The 14173-nt window shown below is 49.1% G+C and overlaps 1 protein-coding gene across 2 annotated transcripts in view; it reads right to left on the bottom strand.

Annotated features, from left to right (window-relative positions):
* Window positions 1-6557, bottom strand: part of MYO1E (myosin IE) — a 109564-nt gene extending 103007 nt beyond the window's left edge. The window contains exon 1 of one of the 2 annotated variants that reach the window (XM_081170521.1): window positions 6420-6557. In XM_081170521.1, the coding sequence (XP_081026647.1) occupies window positions 6420-6422 (3 nt within the window). In that variant the 5' untranslated portion in view covers window positions 6423-6557. Of the gene's footprint in view, window positions 1-6415 lie in introns of both variants that reach the window. The other variant, XM_081170522.1, reaches the window with a different exon arrangement.
* Between the last annotated feature and the right edge of the window lie 7616 nt (window positions 6558-14173).

Here is a 14173-nt window from a genome sequence, read left to right as displayed (position 1 = left end):
TTTAAATAAAAGGGCACATTCTACTCATGTAAAAACACGCTGATTCCCGGACCGTCCGCGGGCCACATTTAGAAGGCAATTGGGCCGGATCCAGCTCCCGGGCCTTAGTTTGCCTACCCATTGTTGAAAGTGACACAATCACAATAACAAATTTTGCAGTAGATTGTATCTAATCTTAATTTAGGAGCAAGGCAAAGGAAAAAGTAAGAGTGAGAGATTCAGATTTTTGACCTCAAGTGTCAAAATGTCTTGGGTCAACCTGGATTACCAGTTTAACCTGCAGCACAACATTTTTCTCTATCAGTCCTATGGTTGAAATAAGATGCATTCAAGGCGTCCACCTGACTCCCCTGCCTGCCTGCCAACAGCCCCAGGGCCAAAACAACCAAAAGCAATCACACCTGTGTGTCCTGAACACAGCTTTGCCTCTTACTGACTTCAGAGGAGCTTGTTTAGTGGGGCTGGTAAAATCCCACAAACACCAGTAACCAGTGTGTCCAGCGACATCCAGCCTCTACTGAGACTTGAGGTGGACTGAGAAGCAGCCGTGGACTCTGATCCAAGTGGAGGATGGAGCACAAGCATCTCACCCAGAACAGTCTGGTACATCTTGTGCTTCATGGCTCAGGTTAAGGAGCCCTCCATCCAGATAGGCGGATTATTCTCACGTACGGAATCCGTTCCGGACGTCCGTTCGTGCGTTGATCCGGGTCGCTAGTAGAAACGCGGTTCTGCTTGTGGGCATTCGGAGGCAGCGTCATTCTGCGCATGTGCAGATGGCAGAAGCCGCTTCTGCGCATGCGCTAACAGCAGAAGCCGCTTCTGTGCATGCGCGAATCGCGGCAAACCCAGTATTTACTTCCAGAATTGTTCGTGAGTTGAATGAATTTGTGGAGGACAAGGCTACCAATGGCTACTAGCCACTATGACTAGTTGCTGGGAATCGCAAGCGGGCAGAGTGTGGTTTCGCTCATGTGCAGCTTGCAGGCTTCCCACAGTGAGAACAGAATGCTGGACTAGATGGACCATTGGCCTGATCCAGCAGATTCATCTTTTTTTCTTATGTTCAGAGGCTATGGTTCACAGGCCCACTGGCCTCTTGCATCACCTGCCCACGGCACCACCAAGTCAGAGGTGGGGGCATGTGACAGCTGGAGGTGTGGAAGCAACCACATGCCATGGTGGATAAGGGTTAATTACAGACTCAGCTATTAGACACCACCATTACAGGACTGTATGCTTTAAAACAGTAATCCAATACAAGCCTCCACAAATCAACTGTGCCAATCTTTGGCCCTCCAGATGTTTTGGACTAGCTAGTACAGCTGTTTTCCCATCAACCAACCATCATACAACCTGGGCTGGAGGTGATGGGAATAATGGTCAAAAACACCTGCAGGACATTAGATTGAAGATGGCTGTCTTTGATAAGCAAAAGAAATCTGATGGATCAACTCATAAGCAAAGAGGGATCAGAAAAAGGTCTACAAGTTTTAGATGTGTTGTATTTTCTCTCTTCTTTTTCAGAATATCATGTTCTCTCTGTCTTCAAGTGTTTAAAAAAGACAGAGGTTATCAGCCTGCAGTACTATTTTCAAACCAGCCATCCTGCAGACACCTATAAGTTAAGCTTGTCTAACAATCTAACCACCTGGAAGCTGTTTACTCTCAAAGCGAGCGACCGGCCTCTGTGTGGGGTTTAAACCATCCTTGAAGGCTCATGAAGCAGCACATGTGGGGCATGGGTACAAAGCATTCCCAATGGGTCACCTTGTGAGGAGAGAAGGTTCATGCAGGGCAGTGTTCCCAAAACTTATAATAATTGCATACCCCTTTTGAGAGTTTAGCCTTACCCCTTCGCAGAGAATTTTGAGAGTTTAGTCTTACCCCTTCCCAGGCAAAGACATTTAGGGGGCATTTTTAATAATATTTTATCCAGACTAGAGCAAATACTATACATGTGGTATTTTAAAAAATAAAAATAAAAGTCTGCCCTATATCCTTTGAAATCCTTTCACATACCCCTGGAGGTATGCCTACCACACTTTGGGAAACACTAGTGCAGGGAATCATTATGGTATCAGAGCAGACTCCAAAAGCACTCCTAAGTCAAGCCTCAAGGTTAGGAAAAAGTCACCAGTGATGGCTGGCCAAAGAAAACAAGAGAAATGCTTCCAGTCTCTTCAGCAGATAAAACAGGCAGCTATAGTCAATTAGAGGAATCTGCTGGAACAGCACAGAAAGTTCCATCTTTTCCCAGCATCCTGGTTTCCTACCAGGTGCCTCTGGGAATCCCATGAGCAGGGCACCAACTCAGGAGTCTCTTCCCCCCCCCCATTATTTGCCCCCAGCATCTGCCTCTATTTAGCCTGTGAAGAGGAGAGATCTCCACCGCCATTGATCTGTCTAATCCCCAGTTTTTAAAGAGTTGGGGGGAAGCCCAAGTACAGTAAAAGAATGGCAAATATATTGTTCTGGCTGTCCTTACAACGATCTGACAAGGCAGTCCAGTGCTCCTATCTACACTGCATAGGTGAGGGAACTGAAACATAACCCTTTGTGTAAGGCAGAGCCCTAGCTACGGGGGTAGGGGAGTGGGGAGAGGAGGGCTAGCCAGTGTTTTTGCCCTGGGTGAGGCTTCCAGAAGGGCACCATTGAAGCTCCCAGCCTGTGTCTGTGCATGTGTGTGCAAATGCACATGGTGCCAAACTGGGTCTTTGACCCATGTGAAATAAAGCCTAGCTTTGCCCCTACATAAGGCCACAGAAGTCCCTAAGTTCCAAAACACACTGCCACCTCACAACTGCTGCCCAACAAATGAGGCCCAGGTGGCAGGCCTGACTGTTTCACAGAAGCCAGCAATGACAAGATGGTCATCAAGCCAAGTGATCTGCTGGCACAGTGGGCTTAACTTGGCACCAGGCCACACACTGTACTTGAGGGATGGGCTTTGGTAAGAAATGTGATGCCTTCAAGAGCAGGGGTAGGCAACCTAAGGCCCAGGGCCAGATGTAGCCCAATCGCCTTCTCAGTCCGGCCCGCAGACAGTCCAGGAATCAGCGTGTTTTTACACTAGTAGAATGTGTGCTTTTATTTAAAATGCATCTCTGGGTTATTTGTGGAGGGTTCATATTTTTTTTCAAAATATATTCCGGCCCACCACATGGTTTGAGGGACGATGGACCGGCCCACGGCTGAAAAAAGGTTGCTGACCCTGCCTAAGAGACATACCGTATTTTTCGCTCTATAAGACGCACCAGACCACAAGACGCACCTAGTTTTTGGAGGAGGAAAACAAGAAAAAAAATATTCTGAATCTCAGAAGCCAGAACAGCAAGAGGGATCGCTGTGCAGTGAAAGCAGCAATCCCTCTTGCTGTTCTGGCTTCTGGGATAGCTGCGCAGCCTGCATTCGCTCCATAAGACGCACACACATTTCCCCTTACTTTTTAGGGGGGGGAAAGTGAGTCTTATAGAGCAAAAAATACGGTAGTTTGAAGCCTCAAAGAGATTGTCGGGTGCCTTTTTCAGACCAGCTGCACTGTGCAAAACAGGAGCCGCACCCCAGAATCCACCGCAAAGTATTGTCGGCTGCACCTCTTGGGTAACATGCTGCTTCACCCCTTAAAATCCAAGTCAAGCAACCGCTTGGCTTCCTTGCTCAGTTGGGTCAGCCACAAGTGTTTGCTTCAGCTTTGGAAAGGCAGACAGGCTTTAGTGGCTTCTTGATCTCCTAGAAGACTCAACGGGTCTTGTGAGGTAGGTGTTTACTTTTCCTCATATGCCAGCAAAGGGTAGGAGGGGGGACCAAATTCCTGAATGAGCATATGGACAGAACAGCTTCTATGCCTTCACGTCATGCACCCTCCACCTCAAGCCAAGACAGTCCAGCTAACCTTGTAACTATGCCAACGCCCAGCATTCAAGAAAGGCATTCATTTGAGCCTTGAGGACACCAAGCACCTTCTTACATATGCAGGAATCCTGCCAGCTCCACCTCCAGGCTCTCTGACTTTTGCTTTCATGTGGTAAACAAAGAGCTCTCCAGGTAACCCATCCAACTAGTGAATTGTACTTCCTTCCTCCTTTCCACCCACCTTGTGCTATAAAGAGGAGAAGTTGCAAGCAAACCAGGACAAAAATAGTGACAGTTGCCTCACCAAAAGCTGGGCCATCATCACCAACATGTGGCTTACCCCTGGCCTCCAAGTTCAGTACCTTTGGAGAGAAGAGGTAGAGACTCCTACATGCTTAAGAAACTGGCACTGGCTCAGAGAAAGGAGAGGAAATAGAATGGACAGCTCTGAAAAAGGCACCATCATCAATTTCTAAAGGACAGTGAAAAGGCAGGCAGAGGTATCCATTCCACTAGTGGGTGGTCATCAGAAACCCAGAAGTCGCTGGGAAGACCCAACAGTTTAAAAAGCCTTGCAAATCAGCAGAACACCCAGAACAGAGTCAGACTGCAAAAACCAAAGAAAATTTGGGGACATCCTTCCAGAAGTATTGAGCAGAGGATAGAGAGAAGTAATGCAAGAGAACACCAAAGAGGAAGCCAAGAGCCAGGAGACCATGTTCCAGAGCTCATGGGCCTGCCCCAAACATTTTGATGCCAAGAGGTGAGAAATCCAAGGAGCACTTCTCCATCACCGCCCCTCAGAAACACTAGACGCAATCCTGCAGGAAATTCTCCTGCACAAGCCCCATTGAAATGAATCAGAGTTGCAGCACAATGGAACTTGTGCAGGAGAACTTTCCATAGTAAGACTGGATCTTACGCATCTCTCCCATTCTGAGACACTTACATATGGCCAAAATCCTCATGGTAGGCAGTAACGAAGCAGAAGCAAACCGAGAAAGCACAGCATGTGAACAAGGATCTCCTTTCTGGAAAGGATCCAGCAAGGCATTGAAGGAGGATGGCAGCAGAGGCCCACACATCTGCTGAATAAGTTGTAGCATGAGTAATTTGGGTGGTAAAGCTTCTCTCTGCTTCCTTCTCATGCCAGGCTAACCACCCCCCATGGAAATTCAGAGCAGATGTTCCCCAGCACCCTCCCACACACTGCCACCCCTCCTCCTTCAAAAAAACACAAAAGTAGCTCCAGCAATTCCTAGCCCAGTCTTCACAAACCAGGGCACCAGGCTGCAGGGGGGGGGGGGGCTGACCACAGTCAACAAAATAAATCTAATGGCAAACCCTCCAAGTGTCCCTATTTTCCAGGGACGTCCCTGAATTAGAGAAGCCGTCCCTGTTTCTGATTTGATCCCGGAATGTCTCGCTTTTTCTCAGGATGTCCCTATTTTCATTGGAGAAATATTGGAGTAATCCAACCTGTGAGCCATCAGAAGGCAATCCTGTATACAGGTTTTTTTAAAAAAAATGTTTACTGTTTTATTATGTTTTTAATATATGTTGGAAGCTGCCCAGAGTGCTGGAGCAACCCAATAAGATGTGTGGAATATAAATAGTAAAATTATCATTATGGAATGGGATGTCCCTATTTTCACTGGAGAAATTTTGGAGGGTATATGATGGATCAAGTCACAAGGAAGAAAAGGTGTTGTTGGATTACAACTTGCATCAGCCCAGCCAGCACAGCAGCGCTAACTCCAGCCCCAGGCCATGCTGCCGGGAACTGATGTGAGTGTTGGAAAGCCAGAGCACAAGACCAAGGGCCTGCTTCCTAAGGCGGACGCTGATTCTCAAGAGGCAATCATAGAACTGTAGAGTTGGAAGGGACCCCAAGCATCATCTAGTCCAACCCCCTGCCATCTCAACATGCGATCCTCCGTCCAGTTTGAAACCATACAGAACCCTGCTTAGCTTGACCCATGTGCACCCCCGCCAAGGGGTAGCCAGCATCCTTCGCCCCCTGCTGATTTTACACGGTCAGCTCCTCGCGAGAAGGGCCTGGCCAACCTCCACTCCGGCTCGCGGAGCTCAGAACAGCGCTATACACGCCAATGACGTTACAGGCACAAAACTACACCGCGGCACAAAAGCTTCCATGGGCCAGAATCCACTCCAACCAAGAGGGAGAGGAACAAAACAAATGTGCGCAAATCCGATCCGAGGAGGCTTATTCCTGAATAACTAACTGCCCGGTTTGTTTGTTTGTTTGTTTGTTTGTTTGTTTTTTGGGGGGGTTAATTGCAAAGTGCAAAAGACACAAGAATATATTCGGTGGGCGTGTGATGCCTATATTTCTCTGACTTTCCCTCCGCCCTGGCTACAAACAGAGCTTCCCCGCTCTTGCAGAACCAAGCGAACTTCACCGCCCGCGACTTTCCGCTTTGGCCCCCAAACCGGGCGGCGAAGGCGGCAGGGGAGGCTCGGGTCCTCCGCCCGGCTCCGGCGCTACGAGCCGAGCGCCCCTGGTACCCCGCGGCCGAGGCCCACGGAGACGCCTCACTCACCATGGCTCGCTGGCTGGCCGGCTGCGCTCCGGCTGCGGCTCCTGTCTCGCTCACTGGCAGGCTGGGCTCAAGGCGCTCCGGGCCGAGCGCGGCGGTGGGGAGGCCGGCGGGGCGCCCGCGCCATCACACAGCCAGCCGCCGCCGCCGAGTCCTGAGGGAACTTTGGAGCCGGCGCGAGTGGAGCTGGGCGGCGCCTCCCCTCCGGGCTCCTCCCGCGGGCCCGCCGGCCGCGCCTCGTTTCCCATACAAGGCCGAACCGGCGCCGGCCCGCCCAGCCTGCGCGCCCTTTCCTGAGGGGGAGCCCGGCGTGGAGCCAGCGCGGGCGGACGAGCGGGCGGCTCCGCTGAGGGAGACGGCTCCGCGCTCCTCGAGCGCTAGGCGGGAGCCTACTGCCCAGTCCGCGCATTACAGTCCTGCCCTCCCTCTCTCACATGAGCTGCTTTGGTGCAGGTTTTTTTTTTTAATAAGATATTTATTAAAAATTTTAAGATATTACAGTAAAAATGAAAAAAATACAAGAAAAAATACAAAATAAAAACAGTTAAAAACACCTTAATTTTCCATTGCATATTTTTCTTACACTTATTTCCCCGGACCTCCTCATACCTCCCTTTTTTGTATTCCACTTCAATTTGTTAGTTCAGCAAATCCTTGCCATTAAGCTTTTACCCATTTATAAACCTTTTTTTTCATGTCTCTTAAAGCATTGCAGCTGGAAACCATTTAATTTCTATCCAACATCATTCTAACATTCATTAATTTTACAATATTTCTGTAAATAGTCTTTGAATTTCTTCCAATCTTCTTCCACCGACTCTTCTCCCTGGTCACGGATTCTGCCAGTCATTTCCGCCAATTCCATGTAGTCCATCATTTTCATCTGCCATTCTTCCAGAGTGGGTAAATCTTGTGTCTTCCAATACTTTGCGATGAGTATTCTTGCTGCTGTTGTAGCGTACATAAAAAAGTTCTGTCTTTCGTTGGCACCAATTGGCCGACCATGCCCAGGAGAAAGGCCTCTGGTTTCTTCAGGAAGGTATATTTAAATACCTTTTTCAATTCATTTTATATCATTTCCCAGAAAGCCTTAATCCTTGGGCACGTCCATGCTTTGGTGCAGGTTTTGGATGGCTGGTATTGTTTCGTTACGTTTTCCTCACAACGACCCTGTGAGGTAGGCCGGGGGCCAGGTCCTTCCACTCTCCATCTTCTAAGCCAGCATTGCTTCCAGAAAGGTGCTGTTGGGCAAGGAAAGGAAGCCCATCCACCAAGTGTTAGAAAAGTCCCCCCTCCCCGGCCAAAAAAAAGGTGTTCCCTAATATGAAGCCCTCTCGCTTGAAATATTTCCCCACACTGTGGACTGGTTCTGCCCTTGGTAACACCCCTGAATAATTTGGCCCTGTTCCAAAGCGTTACTGATTGCGATTGTGAAGGCAAAGTATTGCAACCATGGCTAGTAGTCACTGTTTGCCTTCTCCTTCATTGTCTGATCCTCCTTTAAAACCATCCAAGTTGTTAATACACTGCGGTGTCCAGACCAGACTAGGACCCAGGTGTCCAGGGTTCAAGTCCCCTCTTGGCTATCAAGCTCCCTGGCTGACCTTGGACCAGGTTTCGGGCTCTCAGCCTAGCCTACCTCACAGGGTGATTGTGAGGATAATTTGGAGAGAGGCATTGCATCTTGTACACCACTTTGAGTTCCTCGGAGAAAAGATGCAGTTTTCATGTAATAATACAATAAAGCACCAAGAAAGGCCTCTAGGTGCACAAACATGTTTTAAAAAGATGCCTGGAGGTGGCGAATGTGGGTGAGCACCCAGGCAGAGAGAGAAGGTGGCTCCATAATACAATGAAGCCCCCCCCAAAAAAATATTTAAAGATCTAATACACCATGACTAAATGATGGACCACTAGCCAGCCAACAACATCTGGGCAAACAGGTGAGTTTTAAGGAGGTGCCAGAAACTGGACCACAGTCCTGGCCTGCCTTATTTTCTCGATTATCCAGAGGGATGCAAAGCTGGGAGGATTTGGGGAAACTCTTAAGGAGAGCCTAGATCCAGCTGCCTGAGCCTTCTGCCTGGGGGTAAATGCAGGGCTGGGCCAGACGCTTGGCAGCTTCCTGAAGTTGCCCAGTGGTGCCATGGGCCTGGCAGAGAGAGCATTCCTGGAGCCCAGAGCCCATTGGCTCCAGTCCTTGGCCAGGCTCTGACCTCACAACCCGCTGGGGAATCCTGCAGAATATTTTGTTTCCTAGGAGGCCAGGTGAGTTCTAGGAGGCCTGGGTCAGTTGAGAGCCAGTTGGATCAGTTAGCAGCCCATAAAGCAGTGATCCTTCTTTTGTGGTCTTGAAAGCCTTTTGTGGTCTTTCTGGTTCTGAAGATGTTTTGCATAATGTGCCGGATGGTAGAAGGTAAAGTCATGGGAAAGGGGGGAGGTATCCTGAAGATTTGTGCCCCCACCACATGCCTAGTTTTTAAAGATGCTCCTTGGTTATTTGACCTTTCTAACTCCCATGCTGTGTTAAGTGAGCCAGCAATTTTCCCAGGGAGTTTTCTGATGAATTCTCTGAGTTTCCTTTTTTGTCACCATCCAAATTGCAACAGTTGGAGTCCCGTTGCAACATCTGGAGGGAACCAGGTTTGGGGAGGCTTGATGGAGAAAACATAAGGGTAATTTAGCATCATAACACTGGGCCAGGGGTTTATCCTGACTCTGATCAGGAGTAGCCAGAATCAGCCACTTGCTGTCCAATGTGGAAAGTGGATCAGAGGACCTTGTTAGTCATCTGCAGGAGAGCAGCCCTGGGGATCAGCTCTGCACTCTTTGCAAAATAAGAAGTACCGTAACTGGCAGTGCCTTTTGTCTGTTTAAAAGGTTGTTGTGACTTGGCACAGAGTTGGGTTTTTTAATTTTTTTTAATAATTTTAATTTATATTACAACAATAGTTCAACTATAATTCTAACATTTCGAACCTTGACTTCCTTCCTGCTCTTTCTGTGGTTCCTTATATTTATTTTCACATTTTCTGCATACTCCAAATTATCTTAACTCATTCTTTTAATCATCTGTTCTCACATATATTTTTGAAACTGCAGGTTTTTGCAATAATCCCGCCAACGTTTTAATCCATTTACAGTTTATTTGTAAATATTCAATAAACCATTTCCATTCCATTATAAAAAGTTTTGTGTCTTATTCTTAGTCTTTAGTTTCTTATTCTTCTGGTAAGCTTTGCCATTTCTGCATCCATTAGTTTTATTATCTATTCTTCTTTCATCGGGACATCTACTTCTTTCCATTCTTGCAGCTGTAGCTGCATATATACCGTATTTTTTGCTCTATAAGACTCACTTTTTCCCTCCTAAAAAGTAAGGGGAAATGTGTGTGCGTCTTATGGAGCGAATGCAGGCTACGCAGCTATCCCAGAAGCCAGAACAGCAAGAGGGATTGCTGCTTTCACTGCGCAGCAATCCCTCTTGCTGTTCTGGCTTCTGAGATTCAGAATATTTTTTTTCTTGTTTTCCTCCTCCAAAAACTAGGTGCGTCTTGTGGTCTGGTGCGTCTTATAGAGCGAAAAATACGGTAAATAAATTTCTATACTGTTTAGGTAGTTCTGATCCTATAATTCCCAAGAGAAAAGCTTCTGGTTTTCTTACAAATGTTACCTTAAACATTTTTTCAATTTATTATATATCATTTGCCAGTAAGCTTTGACCTTATTACAAGACCACCACATGTGAAAAAAATGAACCTTCTTTCTCTTTACACTTCCAACACTTATTTGCTTTTGATTTATACATTTTTGCCAGTCTACTAAGTGTTAAATACCATCTATATAACATTTTTCATATAATTTTCACTTATACCATAGCAAGTTGTAAATTTTATATCCATATTCCACAATCATTCTCATGCCTCCTTTTCAATGTTATGACCAATATCTATTGCCCAACATATTGTTGAAGATTGCACTTGTTCAGCCTTTGTTTCCCATTCCAATAATATCTTATGCATTTTAGTCATCACTTTATTGTTACAGTCTAACTGATCTTTGCTTCTCCCTTTTTCCACAGAACAGCCAGAGTCTCAGATGGGAGAGCCAAGCCGGACCCCTCCCTCCCCTCAGAGCTGGAGGAAGTCTTTCAATACGAGGGGAGCCTGTGGAGAGACGGCTGGCCGCAACATCGCTGGTTCTCTTTTGGCAAGGGAGGTCCTCCGGCAGGAAGCCATTCATGGTGAGGAGGGTCTTTCTCTGGCTCTTACCTCAGGTCTCCCTCATAAATATTAGGCAAGGGAGTCCAGGGGGGATCTTCAATTTTGTAAAGCATGGGGAGGGAGGGAGTGCCTGGGAGATCAGCTGGGAAGTGGGTCCTTCTCCCTCCCAAGGGTAGCCTGGAACTTTTGAGTTCTCAAAAATGGCCAGGAGATAATTTTTCTCCAAACAAGACCCAGAATGACAGTGGTGGACTTCGGGCTCTCAAATTCCAGTGCCACCCTGTGCAACTCCCACCCACAAGGCCCACCGCCGCCTCTCGTGCTCTGTACCAAAGCACTGTTTTGGCACTCCCTGCAGTGCGGTGCCCAGTGCAGCCACACCAGCCACGCCGCCCTAAAACCGCCAGAGCCATGGGGTGCTTCCTGGTGTCCAGGCTGGCAAATGGCCACAGCTCAGCGGTGGAGCCCTTGCCTTGCCTGCACGAGCCCCAAGTGCAGTGGCATCTCCAGGAAGGCCTGGGAAGGAGGGACCCCTGCCTGAGGCGCTGGACAGCCACCTGCCAGTCAGCATGGAGGTCACTTTGGGCCAGGAGGACCAACTCCTTGGCACCCCACCAATGGCCACTCTTTGGGCTTTGCTCCCAGTTCAGGAGGAGAGCAGGATCCATCTCTCCTTGCCAGGCAGAGCCCAAGTCTTTTTTCAAAGAACAGTCCACTTTAGCTGCCTCTCTTCCAGACCCTGCTGGGATGTGGCCTCTACCTGATGTTCTTCCCCTTCTGCCCTCTTTGCACAGAGCTGTTTATGATGGAGGCGTCCCACCTGAGCTCCCTTCGTATTGTGGCCGTGCTCTTCTATCAGCAGCTCCATACAGAAAAGCTCCTTTCGCAGGAGGAGCTGACCCTCCTCTTCCCCGACCTAAGAGAACTGATTAAGATCCATGGTAAGTCTGCTTCCCCTCCAGACTGTGGCTGGCCCAGGCCTCCGCTTCTTCCTGGGTGGGTCAGGGGCAGAGGGAGAAGGGACTAAAAGAAAAGCACAGCATCCAAAGAGCTCTGCAGCAGGATCAGGCCTAAGGGGCCCAGCCACAACTGCAGCCTTTTTCAGGGGGGGGGGCGCAAGCAGCAGGGCAGGAGGCCCAGGAACGGGGATTCTTTAGAGGCGTCCACTGCCTTGGACAGGGAGGATGGAGGGGGCAGCCAGTTGCTGCCTCTGAGCCTAACCTACCTCACAGGGTTGTTGTGAGGATTAATTGAGGAGGGAATCCATGGACACCCTCTTAAGTTCCTTGTAGGGTAAGGTGGGGTGTAAATGACATAAATAAATGAGACGCCTGGTCTCTCCACCACTGAGAAAGTGGTATTTTAAAAAGAGCAGGCCATCTCCGTCCCCCTCCTGTCCCTGCTGGGGTTATTCTTTATTCCCCCACTCCCATTGCCTTGCTCAACCTCCCCTCCCGTGTTTCTTCCCTCCCCTCCCAGGTTCTCTGTCGGGGAAGATGAGGGATCTGCAGGAGAAAGGGAGAGGCTGGCGGCAGCTGGGAAGGGGCTGCCTGTGGGTCTCCAGTGGACTGGGGCCCTTGATTTCCTGATGCTCACCAGGCGTGTTTCCTCTCCAAGGCCCCCTACCTTCCCCCCAGTTTGGTGTGGCTGCAAGCGAGGAGTTCCGGCAGGCCATCCTCAAAAGCAGCTTGCAGCAGGCCAGGGCCCTGGAGATTCTTAAAACGAAGCAGCAGAGGGATGCTCGGCTCCGGCATGTCATCCAGGTAAGCTGTGTGAGAAGAGGAGGCTGAGCTCACGGAAGGGGCCTTCTCAGCTGCTGGCTGGACACTGTCCCTGGGGGGCTCTTTTCCCATGCTGGCCCTGAAAAGTTGGATGGGTCCAGCAAAGTTCCCAGCCTTTTGAGGTCCGTTCCAGTTGTCCTCAGTTTGCGGGCTGAGGACTTTCCGACATATGGGCATAAAGTGGGGTTCATCATCAGCCTGCTGTCCGAAAGCTGCCACAAGAGAGTCCATTGCTGGCCGATTTTGACACCTTAGGCAACAACTCCAGGGCATGTACACGGACCCCGTCAGGACTCAGACTGCCAACTGCCTGATCTGGAAGCTGAAACAGAGAAATCAGTTGGTGGGGAAGTATGCCAGTGAATTTCAGCTGCTGGCACAGGAATTGGCTTGGAATCAGGCAGCTCTAGTGGACCAGTTTCAAGAAGGGCTTTCAGACCCAGTTCTAAACAAACTGGCCCACACAGAGTGCCTGCAAAACCTGATTCACCTGTGTCTCAGGATTGCTCAATGCCTACAACAGTGCCAACAGGACCCATCTGGTGGCACCTTCTCCAGGGGGTGCCGTGCCCCAACCCGCTCCAGAAGTGCCTCCTGCTGAGGAGTCACTGCAAATAGGGGGAATTCGCCCTCATTTGGTGGCAGTTGACAATGAAAGGAGACGCAGAGAGGGAGACCAGCCCTGCAGACCTGGGCCATGATCGATTCAGGGGCTATGGCCAACTTCATGGCCATGGATTTTGCTACCTGGCAGGGAATCCCCGGTCACCTCTTGTGGTGGAAACAATTGATGGCCAGCTTTTGGCCTTGGGACCGGTGACTTGGGCAGTGGACAAGCTGCAGCTGCAGGTGGGGACTCATAGTGAGGAGGCAGAGTTTTATTTGGCTTCTGCACTCCATTTCCCCATTGTGTTGGGCCTGGAGTGGTTGGAGGCCCATGATCCACACATCAGTTGGTCCCAGAGGACAATCAGCTTTGGTGTCCCTGGCTGCATGAGCCATGTCTGTCTGGCACTAGCAGTCCTGGCAGCAGGAATGGAGAAGGATGGGCTTGCCGACCTGCCTGCTAAGTATGCCGAGTTTGCTGATGTGTTCAGTGAAACAGAAGCAGCCCTCTTGCCACTTCATTGACCCTACAACTGTCCTATCAACCTGATTCCTGGGGCTCAAATTCCAGTAACCTGTATCTACCCTTTGTTGGAACCTGAATGGGCCACATTACGTGAGTTCATTATTACCAAGAATCTGCAGAGATGTTTTATATAACCCTCTTCCTCACCAGCTGCTGATTCTGTACGCTTTGTGAGTAAGTTGGGGGAGTTGTGGCTTTGCAATGATAACTGGTGTTTAAACCAGGTTACCATCCATAATTGATACTCACTTCCCTTCATTGCTGAAATTTTGGAGCAGCTGCAGGGGGGGGGGCACACTATTCACCAAGCTGGACTTGCAGGGAGCCTATAACCTGGTGCACATCTGTGAGGGTAATGGATGAAAGACAGCATTTCGGACACGATATGGGCACTTTGAGTACACTGTAATTCCCTTCAGCTTGACCAACGTGCCTGGTCTTCCAACATTTCATGAATGATGTGTTCCAGGACCTCCCTGACCGCTTTGTTTACCTTGACAAGATCCTGATCTACTCCTCTTCAGCCACTGACCATGAGCAGCATGTATACACCCTGCTGCAGAGATTACAAGAGCATTGCCTGTTCTCCAACCTCTTGAAGTGCAAGTTTGACAAGCCCACC

This window comes from Podarcis bocagei (genome assembly GCF_964188305.1).
Source record: "Podarcis bocagei genome assembly, chromosome: 14".
Lineage (NCBI taxonomy): Eukaryota > Metazoa > Chordata > Lepidosauria > Squamata > Lacertidae > Podarcis > Podarcis bocagei.
Note: the sequence above shows the minus strand (reverse complement) of the source record. Positions and strands in the feature narration are given on the sequence as shown.